The 20,089-nt window shown below is 39.1% G+C and overlaps 1 protein-coding gene across 1 annotated transcript in view; it reads right to left on the bottom strand.

The window, feature by feature from the left end:
* The window catches only part of LOC126248903 (transcription factor 15-like), a 78,683-nt gene that overhangs the window by 23,919 nt on the left and 34,675 nt on the right, over positions 1-20,089 (bottom strand). Inside the window, exon 2 of the mRNA XM_049950378.1 lies at positions 6,944-7,074. Within this exon, the coding sequence (XP_049806335.1) occupies positions 6,944-7,074 (131 nt within the window). The remainder of the gene's footprint in view (positions 1-6,943; positions 7,075-20,089) is intronic.

Genomic DNA, 20,089 nt, shown 5'->3' with positions numbered 1-20,089 from the left:
TAAAACCCACTTCCTTTCGTCTTTCCCTCTCCTTCCCTCTTTCCTGACGAAGCAACTGTTTGTTGCGAAAGCTAGAATTTTGTGTGTGTGTTTGTCTTTGTTTGTGTGTCTATCGACCTGCCAGCGCTTTCGTTCGGTAAGTCACATCATCTTTGTTTTTAGATATGTTTTTCCCATGTGGAATGTTTCCCTCTATTATATTCTATAATATTATGTTTATAGTGAAATACTGAACAAGTTTCAGACAGGCTGAAATCACCAGTTTATCTCTAAATCATCTCTGTTCCTTCCAAATTCAGTACTAGGTATCCCATGCTGCTGTTAATCTATCATATATGAGATAATGTGTATGGAAAGTAGTTTGGCTTTTCCACAGTTACAGAATTGTTACTTAGATGTTATTTTACTTTTTGCAGTGGATAAGTTGTGTTTATTGTATAGTTCACCATTCTTATAGCAAGATGCAATTTAATTTAAATCAATTAGTTGTGCTTATGTAAAATTAAGTCCCAGTTTGGAACATTAATTAGGATACTTGCTTTCTTAGGACAAATTTAAAGTGTTGGAGTCAAAAAATTATCGTGTAAATAAACCTTATATTAAACTGACACATTCCACATAATTAAAATGTCCTATTCATGATCTATGGAAAAAGTATTACTGTAATGTAATCTGAGCATACCTTGTGAACTGACTCACAGTTTCCATATGACTGAGAGAAGCTAATGGCAAGTGAGAAAGCTTTATTCTTTATAAATGACACACTGGGTTTCATGTTGCAAATAAGTTCTGAAAAAAACTGAAACTCACACAGCTGTTACCTGATTAGTGCCTTTAACAGGTAATCAATATTTTGCCATATTGATACAGATCCCAAAGCAAGAAGTAGATGATTGATGATGAGAGTACACTTGCTTGTCTGGAGGTTTCTTTATGCCCAGAAGAGAATGTAGCAGTTTCCTCTAACTGCCATGATGTTACTGAAACATAAGATGCTTACTCCAAAAAGAAATCTGTTACTTTAATGTGGTTTCAAAAAAAATTCCTGTCTTGAGTTGCAGAGGTATGTAAAACTATCTGTTGGAAATTGAGACTCAGAACTTGCTTCTGTCATCATCATAAATATGGCCAGAAATTTGTCCTGGCTATTTAGATACAAAATTTCTTGTGTGACCTCTTTATACCACAGATTAATGAAGACACACTTGAAAGATGAAAATTTTGTGCAGATGAAGATCTTCAGCAGGAATGGAATAATGAAGGTGGCCAGCAGCTAGAAGACCCAACCGACTTGGCTTTATGAATGGTTTTAAAGGATGAGTGTCATTTAATGTAGTGGAAATTATTTAAAAAGTTTCAAGATAATAATTGGTGTGCAGCAAAACATTCGTAGTGTCTATCATTTTAGCAACTTAAAATATATATCACAACAGGAAACAAAAGAAGCTTCGCATTGTATTGTATGGGTTTGGCACATTTTTGCATGTCCAGTTGCTGGAAATCAGTTTCCAACGAAGCAATAGCTGCTTGAAACACTTAATGAAGATCCATCTCAACCACTATTGGAAGGAAATTATGTTATGGTTTCCCTGCACAAATGCCAGATGGTTTCTTCCTTAACACTGTATTCCCTTCCATCCTAATCCACCTTCTCATTACACACATGGTGCAATGGAGCACATCCTACTCATATAGTGACATAATAACTCATATGATGTAATAGGATTCTAATGTAGATTGCCAAAATATTTAGTGAGCAATCCCCTTTTGCAGATGATGTGGGGAAACTATTCATATTCATGTTGGTGGATTAAAGCACGTAAAAATCTTTAGCAGTGGGTGAGGTTATTTGATCATTTTTCTTGATCATACCTTTTTGTTTTTGCAATTGCAGTATTTCAGTATTTTTATAATATATTTAGTGTTAGGTTTTAGTATGATACATTAATTAAACAATACTATCATTTAGTGCAGTTAAATGTAAAATTATATGTTTTCCTACTTTTATAGCATCTGTTAAAGACTAGTTTGCAGTCTTATCAGGATGAGATGGGATTTTAATGAAACTATTGAGATGTGTTAATTAGTAGTGATAACTGTCACTCACAAGGGAACCTCCCCATCGCACCCCCCTCAGATTTAGTTATAAGTTGGCACAGTGGATAGGCCTTGAAAAACTGAACACAGATCAATCGAGAAAACAGGAAGAAGTTGTGTGGGACTATGAAAAAAATAAGCAAAATCTACAAACTGAGTAGTCCATGCGCAATATAGGCAACATCAAGGATAATGTAAGCTCAGGAGCGCCGTGGTCCCGAGGTTAGTGTGAGCAGCTGCGGAACAAGAGGTCCTCAGTTCAAGTCTTCCCTCGAATGAAAACTTTACTTTCTTTATTTTCACAAAGTTATGATCTGTCCGTTCGTTCATTGACGTCTCTGTTCACTGTAATAAGTTTAGTGTCTGTGTTTTGCGACCGCACCGCAAAACCGTGCGATTATTAGGCGAAACGACGTGCCTCTACAATGGGAACCGAAAACATTTGATCGCAAGGTCATAGGTCAACCGATTCCTCCACAGGAAAACACGTCTGATATATTCTATATGACACTGGTGACGGCATGTGCGTCACATGACAGGAATATGTTGTCGACCCACCTAACTTGTACACTTGGCGAATGGGTAAAAAGATTCTTCTACCTTCCCCGATTTAGGTTTTCTTGTGGATGTGATAATCACTCCAAACAAAGTGATGAAAACATAAGAGTTTGTCACATAAACTGCAACAAATGAATGCAATAGTTTCACAGTCGCACAGTTTTCCCTTTTAACGTTTTCAAAATTTTCCGTGTGTAGACCATCAAATCCTGCATATGTCCAAGCAAATCTGAGCATCTCTTGGAATTTTGGAAAATGGAGTTGATTATGTGTGAGTGCCTGAACTTTGATAATTGGCTGAAAATAAAAAATTAAACTTTTCACTCGAGGGAAGATTTGAACCAAGGACCTCTCGTTTCGCAGCTGCTCACGCTAACCACGGGACCACGGCACTCCTGAGCTCACACTCTCCTTGATGTTGCCTATCTTGTGCATGGACTACTCAGTTTGTATATTTTGCTTATTTTTTCATAGTTCCACACAACTTCTTCCTGTTTTCTCGATTGATCTGTGTTCAGTTTTTCAGGGCCTATCCACTGTGCCAACTTATAACTAAATCTGAGGGGGGTGCAATGGGGAGGTTCCCTTGTCAGTAAACTTCTATGTACTTCATATCATAGTGACAAGTTCACTGGCCTCTTGCCAAATGCAGCATAGCCACTTGCTGAGCAGATGTTACTGTACTACTGGGGAGTCTTGCTCGCTGTTTCACATGGTAGCTACAGTTGTTCACTGAGGATGGAGATCCAGTTTGTCATGTTGTGGATCATGATCTGCAACTGTGAAAAGTCTGCTTATGGTATTCAAAGAATTACTGTTTCCTGCTGCCTTCATGGTCGTGAGCTTGCGCCTTCAGAGTTAAGAGTCTCCCACTTCTACTGCATTGGTTTGTGGCGGCCTAGCTGCCAGTATTTACTATACAGTCAGTGATTGTCATAGAAAGAAAATAATGAGCAGCCTTTGTATGCATGATTAGAGTACTGGTTGTGATTTGTGAAAACCCCTATTCTTTGAACGGGAAATTTAATTTGAGTTCTTGCGCATAACGACTTGTAACTTTGATTAGTAACTGTTATATTTGTCATAGTCCTCAGTGTGGATCAGCATTCTATGTTTCCAGAAGATGCCCAAGCTATTGCTAAGCCCACTTGTAAAAAGCAATACCTTGCCAAACTGAAACTCTTTTACTATTTGGTGCAATAATGGCCAGGTATAAGCAGAATTATTAATTTTAACTTGTGTATTTTATTTTTAAATACTAATGAGTTAAAATGCCATGAAAGATTAATCATTAAAATTGTTTATTCCCTTTTACACACTCATTGTGATAAATTGCCAATTTTTTTTAAAAAAAATCAGGATTATTGACTCAAAATATTGAAACTTATATTGTTCACAGCTAAGGTCTGAAAGGGCCTTATGAGATTTTTTGGCATGCAACATGTAATTCATTTCTGTTGTTTTCACCTTGTGCCTATGCAGGTTTTTACTCTGTGTGTGTTTTAGAGTATCTAATATGAGCCGAATAAAGGGACTGAGCAATATCTGGGCTAAGCTCATGCTGGCCATCTTATGTCAATGTCTGATTACTAACCAAATGCATTTGTTTTCAGCTCTTTGAATTGTGATTTAATGTTGTTAATGCTTTCATTATTTACATGTGAATTGGGCATTTTATTAACCCATTTATTGAATAACAGAAAACTATTATGAAACTTGTAAATTCTGTTAATACCGATTATCTCCCTTTATGGCATTTAAAACTCAAATGAGCAAAATTTTAAATTTTCTTGAAATGTTTAAAATAATAACTTAAAGTGTCATTCTGATTTATTGAGTCATTAATAACTTTATGGTGGCTCTTATAATGCCTGTTTTGGAAGAAGTCAAAATAACTGTGTGTTGACTGAAGTATCATCTTTCTCAGGAATTCAAATGTTCATTATTGTCAACATTGTTTGAATGTCACTGAGGTGAATTAATGTTGTAAAAAATCCTCCTCCTTTTTGAGTATGCTGAGTTCAGAACCTTACCACTCCCAGCTACCTGCTATTTTGTACTGTGTGCTTTATTTTCATGATACATTTATACTTAATGATTAATGTGTATCAGGCATATCTCATTTATATTTGTTAAAATTTTCTTCTCAGCATGTGTATTGCGTTAAACATACTGTTTCTCATTTTTTCATTCTTCATGATGCATTTTTATTTAATCATTACTAGTATAAACCATATACAGGGTGTTACAAAAAGGTACAGCCAAACTTTCAGGAAACATTCCTCACACACAAATAAAGAAAAGATGTTATGTGGACATGTGTCCGGAAACGCTTACTTTCCATGTTAGAGCTCATTTTATTACTTCTCTTCAAATCACATTAATCTTGGAATGGAAACACACAGAAACAGAACGTACCAGTGTGACTTCAAATACTTTGTTACAGGAAATGTTCAAAATGTCCTCAGTTAGCAAGGATACATGCATCCACCCTCCGTCGCATGGAATCCCTGATGCGCTGATGCAGCCCTGGAGAATGGCGTATTGTATCGCAGCCATCCACAATATGAGCATGAAGAATCTCTACATTTGGTACCGGGGTTGCGTAGACAAGAGCTTTCAAATTCCCCCTTAATTGAAAGTCAAGAGGGTTGAGGTCAGGAGAGCGTGGAGGCCATGGAATTGGTCCGCCTCTACCAATCCATCGGTCACCGAATCTGTTGTTGAGAAGCGTACGAACACTTCGACTGAAATGTGCAGGAGCTCCATCGTGCATGTACCACATGTTGTGTCGTACTTGTAAAGGCACATGTTCTAGCAGCACAGGTAGAGTATTCCGTATGAAATCATGATAACGTGCTCGATTGAGTGTAGGTGGAAGAAACTAAAATGATCTCTATCATGGAAATTAAGTGTTTCTGGACACATGTCCACATAAAATCTTTTCTTTATTTGTGTATGAGTAATGTTTCCTGAAAGTTTAGCCGTACCTTTTTGTAACACCCCGTATAGTCCTTCAACATGTTAAAAATGTATGACTTATTAAGTAGCAATATAACATATGTAAAATGATGACGTCAACTGCATGGAGTATGCTTAAAGATGGATGAGTAAATCAAATCAGTAAATCAAATCAAATCAGCTATCTTGTTTTAATACTATGTTGTAGATCTGTGACAGTTAGTACACAGTTTGCGCAAATTGATTTTTATATGATAGTTATATCTGGACTCGATATGAATTAAAAAACAGATGCCAGAAATTTGAAGACTGTCTTTTGGATTGATTTTGTTGAGAAGTAGTATGACTTGGGCAGTCCTACAGCCTCAAGTTTTATTATTGAGCACATTGTATACCATACAGATTTTTTAAATGTTGGTCATCTTACCTCTGGGACTTAAACCATGATTAATTTACATATTCCTTATTGACTTTAGATTTCTGTCTCCTTTTGAAAGGAGGTGTGATTGCCGACTTGTCCTGATGACTGACCATGTTTACTTCTCTATCTTTCTCAATGTCTGTCTGAGTTCCTGTTTCTTAATTTCATCATTGAGATCAGAACTGTGATATATCTCTCTGTGAGTGGAATTATAAGACAGAAAATCGAGCAGTTCAAAATTTCTGAGAATGAAAGTGAAATTTGGCATAAATATTTATTTAAGCTGACAAGCACACCAGTGTGCAGTGGAGTCAACAGAGGAAACAGCAGGTTATAATTCATACACCTACATATTCTTTATGCCTCTTATGATGTATGATGTCATTATGATGGTTCTGTAGACACCATGCCTGTGATCATAATACATTCAGACAGTGTAGATTATCCTTGCTGAGATTTAAAAATTCAGTGAAGTTATTGCATACAATATCTTTGGATGGCCCATACCACACACTTAACAAAGAACCAGTCATTCAGTTTTGAGTATTCCAACCCATTTGAAATCAGTGAAACATCAAAGTGGCAATATTAACACTGGTAAGATTCTAGATCATACTTATTATGAATATTTTGGCTACCAATCCATACACATCCATGGATACTGACAGTGAATAACACCACTGTGACACAATGCAGTAACATCCATGTGACATCACTTCAAATTTTCTTTTTTTCTCATTGGCACTTTTCAGCTCTTCCCAAATAATGTTGTAAAGTTAACCAACCTGACTAGATACTTCTCATAACAGTAACTTCATTTTGATAATAATTTAAAAATAATGTGAACTCTTAAATTAATATTTGTGAATGCCTAATAAGTAGATTCTTAACATTAAAATGACTTACTTGCTGTGATGAGATGGCTAAGGTGTGTAATGTAGCTGACAGCAAGACGCAATGTCTCAATCCGTGAAAGTTTGCGATCTCGTGGCTCTGTTGGTATCAGCGATCGCAGTGCTGTATATGCTGAGTTCACACTGTATTGGTGGAAATTCAGATTAATTGATAATTGTTTTTATCGTATATTTTCTTTGAAATGAAAATATAGTATTATGGAATAAATTTTTGGTTCTTTTGTCTCGACTGTGTGAGCTAGACATTTTAAATGTGAGAATATCCAAATATCTGTGAGAACAAAAACTAGCTTGTTAATGATTTGTATTGACTTTAGATGAAGACTGGTTAAACATAAGGAACTGGACACTGTTGGTTTAAGTAACTATTTTGTCTTTTGATTTTAATTCAGAGATACCAAAATTAGGGTCTGATAGTATTAACTAATTTTGAAGCATCTACATTAAATGCAATACATGTGTGGAGTCCAAAAGATGGCTGTACTGTGTAAATTTTTTTCCACTCTGCTGCAGAAAATGTGTCAGTATCCTTACTGACACCTGTGCAGTGTTTAACATGACTGCCATGTGTGTTTACAGAAATATGCAGCCTTACAAAATAAGTTTATGAAACAGGGATATGCTATCTATAAAAATATGTCAACACTTAAAGAATAAAATTTGACAACCCAGCAACCATCCATTTGTTTACATGCCTTTATAACGGTAAACTCCTCATCTTTTCAATTCAAAGACAAACTTTGGGCTCATCAGTAAATATTATTTATTTTCTATTCAAGATTTTGATTACTGTAACAGACCTTACAATATTTGTGTACTATTTCTGACACTTTCTGTTAATAAATCCCAGCATCACAGTGCCTCATTGGTAGATATTGTCACGTGATAACACAACTGAGTTAAAATCCAAAAGCAGGGACATCACTGAATTACAACACTTAGCTCTGAAAGAATGTTAATTCCCAACATATGGACACAAGAGAACTCAAAATTCAGAGGGGAAAAAGGAGGCTGGGGACTTACACCCACTTGCAATAATTCCATTCCTTACAAATATAATTCTCCTTCTTTCTTTCTTTTCATTATGTATGTGATAAATATGTCACAGCTATACCCATGAGCAAATAGTTAATGGTTTGTCAAATAATGTGGTTCAGTGACAAGTGCTTCATTTACTTCTTTCATAAGCTGTTCATATTTTCCAAGAACTTATTATATGAAAAGATGTCTATAATTTCTGTTTCCCACAAGAAATTTTCACTATTTTGGCCTTAAAGACTGTTTGATTCTGAGAAATTATGTAGTAATTAGTTACCCTTATTTTTTTAATTAAAAACACTTGCTTTAAATAATATTTTAATTAAAATTTTAAGAAATTTGAGAAAATAATGAACCTAAGAATTTGCATAAAAATCAGTAAATCCTATCAGATATTTACAATGTAATAACTAAAGAATCCAGCTAACATTATTAATATTACAGTAATCCATCATATAAATAAACCAAATTATTACATGTTTCTCTGTGATGTAATTGCAACTACCTAGCTCTTATTGCAAACTAGAATGTAATAACAATAATAATTACTACTCCCATGTAAGTCTGTAAGAAATATGAGAGCCCTTTGTGCAGTCAGTTGGGTTTGAAAGATCATACACTATGTGATCAAAAGTATCTGGACACCTCCAAAAACACATGTTTTTCACATTAGGTGCAGTGTGCTGCCACCTACTGCCAGGTACTCCATACCAGCAACCTCAGTAGTTATTAGACACCGCGAGAGAGCAGAATGGGGCACGCCACGCAACTCACAGATTTTGAACGTTGTCAGGTGATTGGGTGTCACTTGTGTCATACATCTGCACATGAGATTTCCACACTCCTAAACATCCCTAGGTCCACTGTTTCCAATGTGATAGTGAAGTGGAAATGTGAAGGGACACATACAGCACAAAAGTGTACAGGCCGGCCTTGTCTGTTGACTGACAGAGACCACTGACAATTGAAGATGGTCATAATGTGTAATAGGCAGACAACTGCTCAGACTGTAACACAGGAATTCCAAACTGCATCAGGATCCACTGCAAGTACTTTGATAGTTAGGTGAGAAAACTTGGATCTCATGGTTGAGTGGCTGCTCATAAGACACACATCATGCTGGTAAATGTGAAACGATGCCTCGCTTGGTGTAAGGGTGTAAACATTGGACAATTTAACAGTGGAAAAACGTTGTGTGGAGTGACGAATCATGGTACACAATGTGGCGATCCAATGGCAGGATGTGGGTATGGTGAATACTTGATGAACGTCATCTGCCAGCATGTGTAGTGCCAACAGTAAATTCTGGAGGTGGTGGTGTTATGGTGTGGTCGTGTTTTTCATGGAGGGGGCTTGCACCCCTTGTTGTTTTGTTTGGCACTATAACAGCACAGGCCTACATTGATGTTTTAAGCCCCTTTTTGCTTCCTGCTGTTGAAGAGCAATTTGGGGATGGTGATTGCATCCTTCAACACGATTCAGCACCAGTTCATAATGCACGGCCTGTGGTGGAGTGGTTACATGACAAAAACATCCCTGTAATGGCCGGACCTGCACAGAGTCCTGACATGAATCCTATAGAACACCTTTGGGATATTTTGAACCCCAACTTCGTGCCAGGCCTCGCTGACCGACATCGATACCTCTCCTCAGTGCAGCACTCCGTGAAGAATGGGCTGCCATTCCCCAAGAAACCTTCCAGCACCTGATTGAACGTATGCCTGCGAGAGTGGAATCTGTCATCAAGGCATTACTGATGGAGGGCACCACAAACTTGTAAGTCATTTTCAGCCAGGTGTCTGGATACTTTTGATCACATAGTGTATAAGTAATATTTATGTAGCAAGAGTTGGAGTTGAGCTAGTATATCTATGTTCGGTTCACAGTTTTGGTAACAACTACATGTGAGTGCAAATGTCTTTGTAAAGTTCTTTGAGTTGGTGGGAGTTCTGAACATTGTGAATGTTTCATAGTTATAGTTTTCATATTTGTATTAACTAGTCAGAATTTGATGGTGAATGGACACTATAAAAGCATTCCCACTGTCTGATTAGTTCATAATTAAATGCATATGCTTATCTGTGGTCATTATTCAATATGAGATATTTTATTAAGCTGATCATAAAGTGGATATATGCATCAATAAATGTGAAGTTACAACACCTTAGCTAATGCTGTATTGAGTATATCATGTCAATAATTTTTATAAAATAGGATTACAGCCAGCTACAAGGTGATGAATACTTGAAGATAAGCATCTGAAGGCAATAAAGCATTGCAGGTAAGGCATATCACAAACTGAACTCCTGGATGGAGAGTGCTGCTAACACAGACACTGAATATTCCAGAATATGCAAATGTCACAAGAATAAGAAATTCTGAGAATCTTACAGAAATGATAGATGCTGAATAACAAATATTTGCTGGTGATTGGGTTCAAACTGTTGACCTGGTGTGTGCCAGCCAGTGATGCTAACCAGTTCTCCACAAGGTATCCAGCACAGCTTGTGGCATTGCTCCCTCTCATGGAGAAACAGTGACCCATTCTTTCAGAGATTTTCATTGGAGCTGACTATAGCACACTGGATCTAGACCTTGTTAGGGGTCCTCTGTATTTTAGCACTGAGGGATTTTCACATTCTGGTTGTGTCGCCACATCCTCTTCACTATGATGAGGAACGAAGGTAGCCCCTCCCATCAAAGCTTTGTAATCATGAAGAAGGTCTTCAGTTTCCTTGAACAAAAAGTCCCCACCATCACTCTGTGCCACAGGACTGTAGTAGGGCTTCATACAGAGGACATGGACGACATCTTTGTGCTTTCATGTTCTTGATGAAGGGTTATAATTCTTGACTTCGTATGTGACATCTGACAAGTAATGTAGGTTATGAATTGGCCAAAAGTAGCCTTTTAGTAATTTTTCTAAGAGTCCCACCTTCTGCACGGGAATAAAAATCTGTACTAAGTTTCCCAGGCTGCATCTCACTGGCTTGTGCTTGGCGTTACAGTGCTCTTGGTCTTTCTCCTGGGCGTGTAGAGTCTATATGTGAGCAGACTGCCTTGCTTAATCACTTCTGGTGATGAGGTGTTTCATGGAGTCATCCTGAGTGTCATCTGGCTGAAACAGGAATGGTGTATCCATTGTCATTTCAACCTCCTGACCATGGACCAGAAGGAATGGTGGAAGGCTCTGGTGTCTTTCTTCACCGTAATATATGTGAATGTCACGACAGGCATTACTGTATTCCAATGTGTGTGTTCAGCATCAATATACATCAAGAGAATGTCTGTCAACACCTTATTAAAGCATTCTGTGAGACAATTCGTTTGTGTGTGGTAGCCAGTTGCCAGCTGTGGGTGATGTCGCAATGTGAAATTACCTCTGATACTAATCTTAACTAGAAAACTTTTTCACAATCAGATATCATTACATGGGATGCTCTCTGCTTCAAAATGATGTCATCAATAAATAATCTTGCAATTTTCAGAGCTGTGGCAGCATAGCAGCTGATGTAGTCACCGCAGACTATTATCCATCGATTCCTGTTAGTCGACTTTGGGAACCTCCCCAAGAGGCTGATACTAGTTCAGTAGAATGGCACTGCTGCAGGTGGAATTGTTACCCAATGTCACAGAAGTAATCGCAACTCTTGCTTCTGCTGCTGGCATTCCTTACAATAGCTCACATAGTGTTTACTGGGTTAGTAGAAACCTGACCAGTGATATGTGCGTCTGATTCTGTATAGTGTCTTCTTGAATACCAGCTGACCAGATATTGGAAAAGGATGGGAAAACTTCAGTATAGCTGCTGTAGATGATCTGGGATGATGAGCATATATTTGTGCCACATTAGATCTTATACAATATTCTGTTTATTAACTGAAATTCTCATTAGTTGGCTCCTCTTTCTTCAAGGCTTTTATGTTTCACAGCACTACTGAATATTTCCTCTGTTTAGCACCAGCATCATTAAATGCAGCAGTGACTGAGATTTTGTCCATGCTGCACTGTTTTGCCAAAGGATTTCTTGAAAGCAGCCAGCAGCTTGTGCTCTCTCTCTCTCTCTCTCTCTCTCTCTCTCTCTCTCTTTTAAATACTAATGTGATATCATACTCCTGAAGCATCAGTGCCCATATCACCAGTCTACCTAGTGGATCCTTCAGGCTAGTCAGTCAGCACAGAGAATGATGACCTGTCACAACATTTTGCTAAATAATTATAAATGGAACCTGTTGATTGCCCAAAGAGCTGCAAGCCACTTTTTCTCAGTTTTAGAGTAGTTCATCTAGGACTGGGAGAGTGCTCTAGAAGCATACAGTATCACTTTTTCAGCACCTTCCTGAATTTGCACTAGAACTGGACCTATCCCATAACTACTAGCATTAGTGTGAAGTTCTGTCCCAGCATTCTCACCATACAGTGCTAGGAACTGAGAAGATGCTAACACCTCCTTAAGGACAAGGAAAGATCTTTCTTACACCCTGTTCCAGGAAAATTTGCTGTCTCCTCGCAGCATATTTTGAAATAGAATTCTGTTATAAATAGTCGGTAGTGTGAACACATTATGAAAAAAAAAAAAAAAAATGAAAAAAAAACTTCTCACATAAAGAATGTGCCAAGGCTTCAGTAAATTTGTGAATGTTCTTATTTTCTCTGCATCAGGACAGACAGACATGTCTCACATCCACGAGAATCATCTAATTTTTTTGATCTATGGAACAAAAACTGAATGTAAGCTAATCTAATCCGTCGCCATTAATTAGGTGTCCCAAGATTTTTGTTCTTGGGTGACAAAGAGGTACTTTCGTGGATTCAGGCAGATGCCTGCAGTCTGAACACATTTCAACATGATTATCAGGTGGCTTAGATATTCTTCAAATGTCTTCAAAAAGCCGACAAAGTTATCCAGATATCAAAGACATGTCGTCCATTTAAGGTCTCAAAGCAGGTTGTCCATTATATGTTTGAAGGTGGCTAGAGTGTTACACAGTCCAGATGGTACAACTTTAAACTCATGGAAGTTATTAGCAGTTATGAAGGCAGTCTTTTCCTGGTCAGACTTGTTAACTTTGATTTACCAGTAACCTGTCTCCAAGTCCACAGTTGAGTCTAGGGTGTCGTCAATGTGTGGCAATGGGTAGACATACATTTTTGTGATTTTCTTCTGTCATTGTTAGTTGACAAAGACACTCCATTTGCCTTCCTTCTTCTTCACAAAGACTACAGTAGGTGACCAAGGCCTCTCTGAAGATTCAGTGATGTCATTGTAGCATCATCTCCACTTCCTCCTGAATTATTCACCATCCAGTCAGCGAAACCCTATACAAATGCTGGCTAACTGGTAGATGAGCCCCAGTGTTGATACAGTGTTATGCCATGAGGTATTTGGTCTGTCTTTTCTCCACTATTTATTGGAAAGTATCCAAAAACTAGTACAGAATGCCTAACACTCACCAATATTGTTCCTTGGTCAGGCCAGGTCCTGCTGGAATTTTGACAGCAGCTTGCTCCACTGGATTGTCTGTAGAGGTAGCAAAGCATGATTCTTCATCAGTGACTTTAAACTACCTTTCCTGAAACACTGGTTCAACTGTTCCTATGCACATACCTTTAGGGGTGAATTGCAGTTGCTTGTGACAATTAATGGTCCAAAGTTTTCCTTGACTACCTACAATACTTATGATCGTTGCTGGCAAGTAGATTTCTTTTGTGAGCCTCAACAGCTTTTTGCAGTAAATAAAAGCTGCACAGTTTTAAAGGAGTATCTAGGTTTATGACTGGGACTCCTCTCTTTGAAGACGGCAAAATAATGTCTTCAATGACAAACAATTCCCTGAAGCAATCATTTTATGTGTGCTTGTTGGAATAATTTGGGAGGCTGGAGCTCTGATCTTCCACTGACTATGACCCCTTGTGATGCCTGCAAGAAGTTGTATATGATAATAACCATATGACTGCATTCTGTTAAAATGACAAATTCGAAGGGCTGTGTTCTGTCATTGCTAGTTATTCTTGCAATACACGATCCTGGTGGCTGGACATATTTCTCATTTGAAAATTTCAGCACAATTGCTTTTGTATCATGGAACATAGTCTTCTTTAGCTGGCGACAATAAGCATTTGACATTACATAAAACGGAGATGCTGAGACGAAAGGCATCTGGACAGGTTGTCCACTGTTAATGTCATCAATGAGATTTCCTGACATCTTGGTGCCTTGCCAATGGAGGATTTCCATCTGTACGGTCTCACTTCCATAGTTGGTCACCTCTCTTAGTTTTACTGAATTCAGCGACTATGCGAGCAACTGGTAACTCCATATGGTGATGGGAAATGGTTATGGTGTGTTGAGGAGCGGCGTTATCGAGGGTACTGTTGTGGGCTTCATCTCACATATTGGCTATAATCTTCTGTTGTTATCTTGTGTGAATAAAACTGTTGTGAATGTTGATGTCTTGCAGCGTAGTAATCGCTGAACAATGTTTTCTTTGTCTGCAGTTGTGCACAATGTGTTCAGGGCGCCCACAGTGTTAACATATCATTATGTTATCCTCTGTCCTCTAATTGTCTGCATCCATTCTTCATGGCATCACAACTAGTGGTGGAGATGAGTACTCCTCTTGTTCAACATTCTCTGCTTCTTCCTGACATATGGGGCTTCTATCTCTACTTTTCTGGCTTTCTAAATTGTAGTATCTCTTCTCTTACTACATGGCATATCAGAGGCGAGGTCATGATGGTCTTCCACAACTACCATAGGGACCACATTTGGATTCGGTCATACCTGTTTCGTTTGAATCTTTTTCTGATGCATTTACGCTTTGCACTGAAATCATTTGGTGAATTCCTCTGTTGGTGTGACGTCCTTTACCAGAAGAGCTTGGTAAATGTCTTCTGCGACTCCTTTCATCTAATGTGAGATTTTGTCAGCTTCTGTCACATTTAGGTTCACAAATTGGCACAGAGCCAAAACGTTCTATATGTATGACTTTGTCATTTCCCCATGACATTGGGCCTTATTCATCAATTCTTTTTCCACTAAGTGGACTTGCTTTTGATTGTCACCAAATGTTTTCTTCAATTCAGTGTGGAATTTGTCCCAGCTATTCAGCTTCTCTTTATTGTTCCTAAACCAGTACTGCACTGTGCTATCCAAGTAAAATTATGCATCTGCCAAACACATCATGTCATCCCACCTACTGTATTTGGTGATTGGTCGCATCCTTTTAGTCATTTTGTCTGGTCCTTATCAGCATCACTGGAGAACACTGATGGATGCAGTTTGTGCAGCTCAGTTCTCTTTTGGGATCCATAGGTATCATGAGTGAACGATGTACTGCTTCTATACAGGTTCCTGCCTGTGTATGTTACAGAATTGATGTTGTCCAATTGGGACCATGGTGATGTAGATGTTTCGAAGCAGGTATATGGTGTCTGCACCCAACAATTTCACACCATAAGAAGCATAAAGTGAAAATCCAAAATCATGGTCATCTGTTAAGTACAGCACTTAGCTCTGAAAGCATATTTTATTATGGGCACCGAACATAGAGCCAGAAGAGAACTGCCTCCTGGACGGTGAGTGCTGCTATTTATACAGACATCGAATATTCCAAGGGGGAGGGGGGCCTCATCTGAGATGTGTAGGAGGCCCTACCTGCGGCTATTGAGGGTGCATGGTGCAGTCATCTGCTAGGTGTTGCTCATGTCGGCATCAGTGACACCTATCACTTGGATTTTTAGGCTGTTGTCAGTTCCTATATGCGGCTGCTGGAACAGGTGAAGACTGCTGGCCCTGCTCACATAGTTCAGATAGAGCTTACTATTTACAGTATTGAAGCCAGAACAGATCAGGGTCCTTAGGTTTGATGCCCATTGGAAAAGCTCAAACAGAGGGTCCATCGATTTTGCAGTGGTCTTGTTTGAAAATTCCTAGACCTGCATTATGGAGTGGTGAATTCAAAGTCAGAGGTGCACGACTCAAAGAAAGAAGCTACATGGGTAGCAGAGTAAATGCAGTGCGCACATGAATTTTTAGGCTAGACGATACTTTGAAGTCTTCTGAAGAATATTTGTCAGTCAATACGCAGTGAGCGAAACCAGATTATGTATTAAATTAAGACACTTCGAGTGTCTGGATTTTAACGGTAAACTGCCGGAAAAGACCCTGGATTTACCGCCCCCCAGAAAAGCTGTTGCACTGTAATTATACTTGGAACCGAGAGCTAGATGAAATACGAAGTTGAAAGCCAAGTTAGACATCGTCGGAAATGGAGTATTCATTGCAGTTGACAAATATATTATGTCTATCAAGGTCTAAAATGAGTCTGACTGCAAAGTTATCTCGACACAAGTATCGATCTTGAAGAATTCAAACTAATTTTCAGGTGTTTTCACTGACCACTCATTTTCGCTGGTACATTTGTAGAATCATTCATAGAAACAATATGTTCAGTAGGGTGGAAGTACAACGATCACGCAGTATTAGTTGGAGGCCAAGTATAGATTGGGACACCTCCACAGATGTTGCAGGTGTTGCAGTCAGTCAGTCTTGTGAATTAGTTCTGAATACTTTCTCCGAAAAAAGTCTTGAGCAACTACTAGGACAACTCACACCCAATGGATATATTGTACAAAAAATGGTTCAAATGGCTCTGAGCACTATGGGACTTAACATCAGTGGTCATCAGTCCCCTAGAACTTAGAACTACTTAAACCTAACTAACCTAAGGACATCACACACATCCATGCCCGAGGCAGGATTCGAACCTGCGACCGTAGCAGTCGCGCGGTTCCGGACTGAGCACCTAGAACCGCTAGACCACCGCGGCCGGCGATATATTGTACACCTCGTAACTATAAAAAAGAGGCGTGACCTTATCGACAGTGTCAGTATTGAAGCAGGGATTAGCGATCACGATGTCATCATAGCCACGATGATTACTAATATTAATAAATCCATTAAGAAGGCGTGATGACTGGGTGTTGTGTTATGTCCTTAAGGTTAGTTAGGTTTAAGTAGTTCTAAGTTCTATGGGACTGATGACCATAGCTGGTAAGTCCCATAGTGCTCAGAGCCAATTATAATACATTAAGAAGGCTAAGAGAGTTTTTATGCTGGAAGGATCAGATGATGTTGTTAGCATTCTACTTAGACAGTGAACGGACCCCATTTAGGCATAGTATGACGGACGTTGCGGAATTATGGGAAGTTCAAAATGACTGTAAATCGCACCCGGGAGAGATGTACACTGAGTAAGTGGACTGAAAATGGAAAACATCCACCATTGTTTAATAACAAAATTCGGAAAATGCTCAGGAAACAGATTGTTGCCACCTCGTTTCAGAGAATGAATACAGGCAAGACGAAAGGCAAAAGTTTGTAGAAATTTGTAGTCTGTGAAAAGATCGATGCACGAAACATGCGTCAACTTCCACCGTCACACATTAGCGAAACATCTTTCCGAGAAAAAGTGAAAATTTTGGTCCTGCGGTAAATCGCTAAGTAGGTCGAATATACTTATATGGATATGATGTCTGTTCTTTCGGCAATGTCCGAAAGAACAGGCACCATATCCATATAAGCAGTGTGCGATTTGCAGGGGGGATGGGGGGGGGGATTTCCCCCCCTCTGCATCAGACCATCCCCTCCTCTGGTTTTAGTTTATGCATCCCAACCTGGGATGTTTATTTTCCACGCACTGGAGTAAAACTTTACATATAATTTAAATTTGTGGAGCCGAACACTGAAAGTTTACTATTAATACTATTAATATGTTTGCTTATGAATTTTGAAAAAGTGTTATGTAGTAGTTAAGCATTTCAAAACATTTAGAACTAAATGACGAGACGACGCCACATTTCCGTAGCATGCCACAATGTTGCAAAACGTCGCCCCAGCGTAAACGAGGCTTTAGAGCCAGGTCTGTATTGTATGGTGGATGTGATGTGTTGCGTACGGAACTAAAACCTGCAATCAGATCCAAACGTCGTGGAAAACTGTGAAGAGGTGTCATCCTGCAGCAAGATAACGCTCGCCCACATTCTGCCAAACGGACAGCCGACGCAATAAAGGAGTTGAGATTCGAGGTACTGGAACATCCACCATACAGTCCAGACCTGGCTCCAAGCGATTTTCCCATGTTTGGACCCTTAACGGAAGAACTACAGGGAAGAAGATTTGAAAGTGATGAAGACGTCATTGCTGCGGTGCAAAATTGGTTACAGATGCAACCGATAAACGTATTATCTGATGAAATAAAAACTCGTAAAACGTCGGGAAAACTACATTGAAGTCCAGGGAGGTTACGTAGAAATATAACGCATGTTTCGGTTTTCTATCATCAGAATAAGTACAGCTTTTCACAAATGTGCCTTTACTTTTTGAATTCCCCTCGTATACCTGTATGTAAATGATTTTGTAACTAAGCTTTACCTATTTATGCACTTTTAAAGATACAACAAGGGATGGCTTTTCTGATAGTGCATACACGTGAATAGTGAGTTTCGGCATTAAAATCTATTTATAAATAACTATTTAACCATGGATAACGCCACGGTCCAAGCTAGTAACATATATAATTATACTAACCCCCTAAGACATCCCCCCCACTGGTAAAACCACAAATCGCACACTGCATATAAGTATATAGTTCTGGCAATACCAGCCACGACCTCCTTCTTCTGTGCAGATGCACACATATTACACGAACTCTTACAAGACTTGGTAAGAATATCTTCCACGAGTAATGATTGTGTTAGACAGGGACACTACGAATGTAGTGTGTGGACATATGAGGTGAGATATGTGGGTCTCGCGGGAGGCGTGCGCGAGATAGTCCCTGCAGTCGCATTATCCTCTGTGCCCTCGGTGGCTCAGATGGAGGCCGGCACGGTAGCTCAGCGTGTTCGGTCAGAGGGCTAGCTGCCCTCTGTAACGAAAGACTGAGTCAACGGCTCAACACTGAACTTGAACGGGTGTCCTGGGAGGCCGGAATATTAAATGTCTTTTTCCAAAGCTGTTTCACAGAGGAAGACTGCACTGTAGTTCCTTCTCTAGATTGTCGCACACATGATAAAATGGTAGATATCTAAATAGATGACAGAGGGATAGAAAAACAATTAAAAATCGCTCAAAAAAGGAAAGGCCGCTGGGCCTGATGGGATACCAGTTCGATTTTATACAGAGTACGCGAAGGAACTTGCCCCCTTCTTGCAGCGGTGTACCGTAGGTCTCTAGAAGAGCGTAGCGTTCCAAAGGATTGGAAAAGGGCACAGGTCATCCCCGTTTTCAAGAAGGGACGTCGAACAGATGCGCAGAACTATAGACCTATATCTCTAACGTCGATCAGTTGTAGAATTTTGGAACACGTATTATGTTCGAGTATAATGACTTTTCTGGAGACTAGAAATCTACTCCGTAGGAATCAGCATTGGTTTCGAAAAAGACGATCGTGTGAAACCCAGCTCGCGCTATTCGTCCACGAGACTCAGAGGGCCATAGACACGGGTTCTCAGGTAGATGCCGTGTTTCTTGACTTCCACAAGGCGTTCGATACAGTTCCCCACAGTCGTATAATGAACAGAGTAAGAGCATATGGACTATCAGACCAATTGTGTGATTGGATTGAAGAGTTCCTAGATAACAGAACGCAGCAGGTCATTCTCAATGGAGAGAAGTCTTCCGAAGTAAGAGTGATTTCAGGTGTGCCGCAGGGGAGTGACGTAGGACCGTTGCTATTCACAACATACATAAATGACCTTGTAGATAACATCGGAAGTTCACTGAGGCTTTTTGCGGATGATGCTGTAGTATATCGAGAGGTTGTAACAATGGAAAATTGTACTGAAATGCAGGAGGATCTGCAACGAATTGACGCATGGTGCAGGGAATGGCAATTGAATCTCAATGTAGACAAGTGTAATGTGCTGCGAATATATAGAAAGAAAGATCCTTTATCATTTAGCTACAATATAGCAGGTCAGCAACTGGAAGAAGTTAATTCCATAAATTATCTGGAAGTAGACATCAGGAGTGATTTAAAATGGAATGATCATATAAAATTGATCTTCGGTAAAGCAGATGCCAGACTGAGATTCA

Source organism: Schistocerca nitens, chromosome 3 (assembly GCF_023898315.1).
Source record: "Schistocerca nitens isolate TAMUIC-IGC-003100 chromosome 3, iqSchNite1.1, whole genome shotgun sequence".
NCBI lineage: Eukaryota > Metazoa > Arthropoda > Insecta > Orthoptera > Acrididae > Schistocerca > Schistocerca nitens.
The sequence above is the reverse complement of the archived record's forward strand: the minus strand, read 5'-3'. Positions and strand labels throughout refer to the sequence as shown.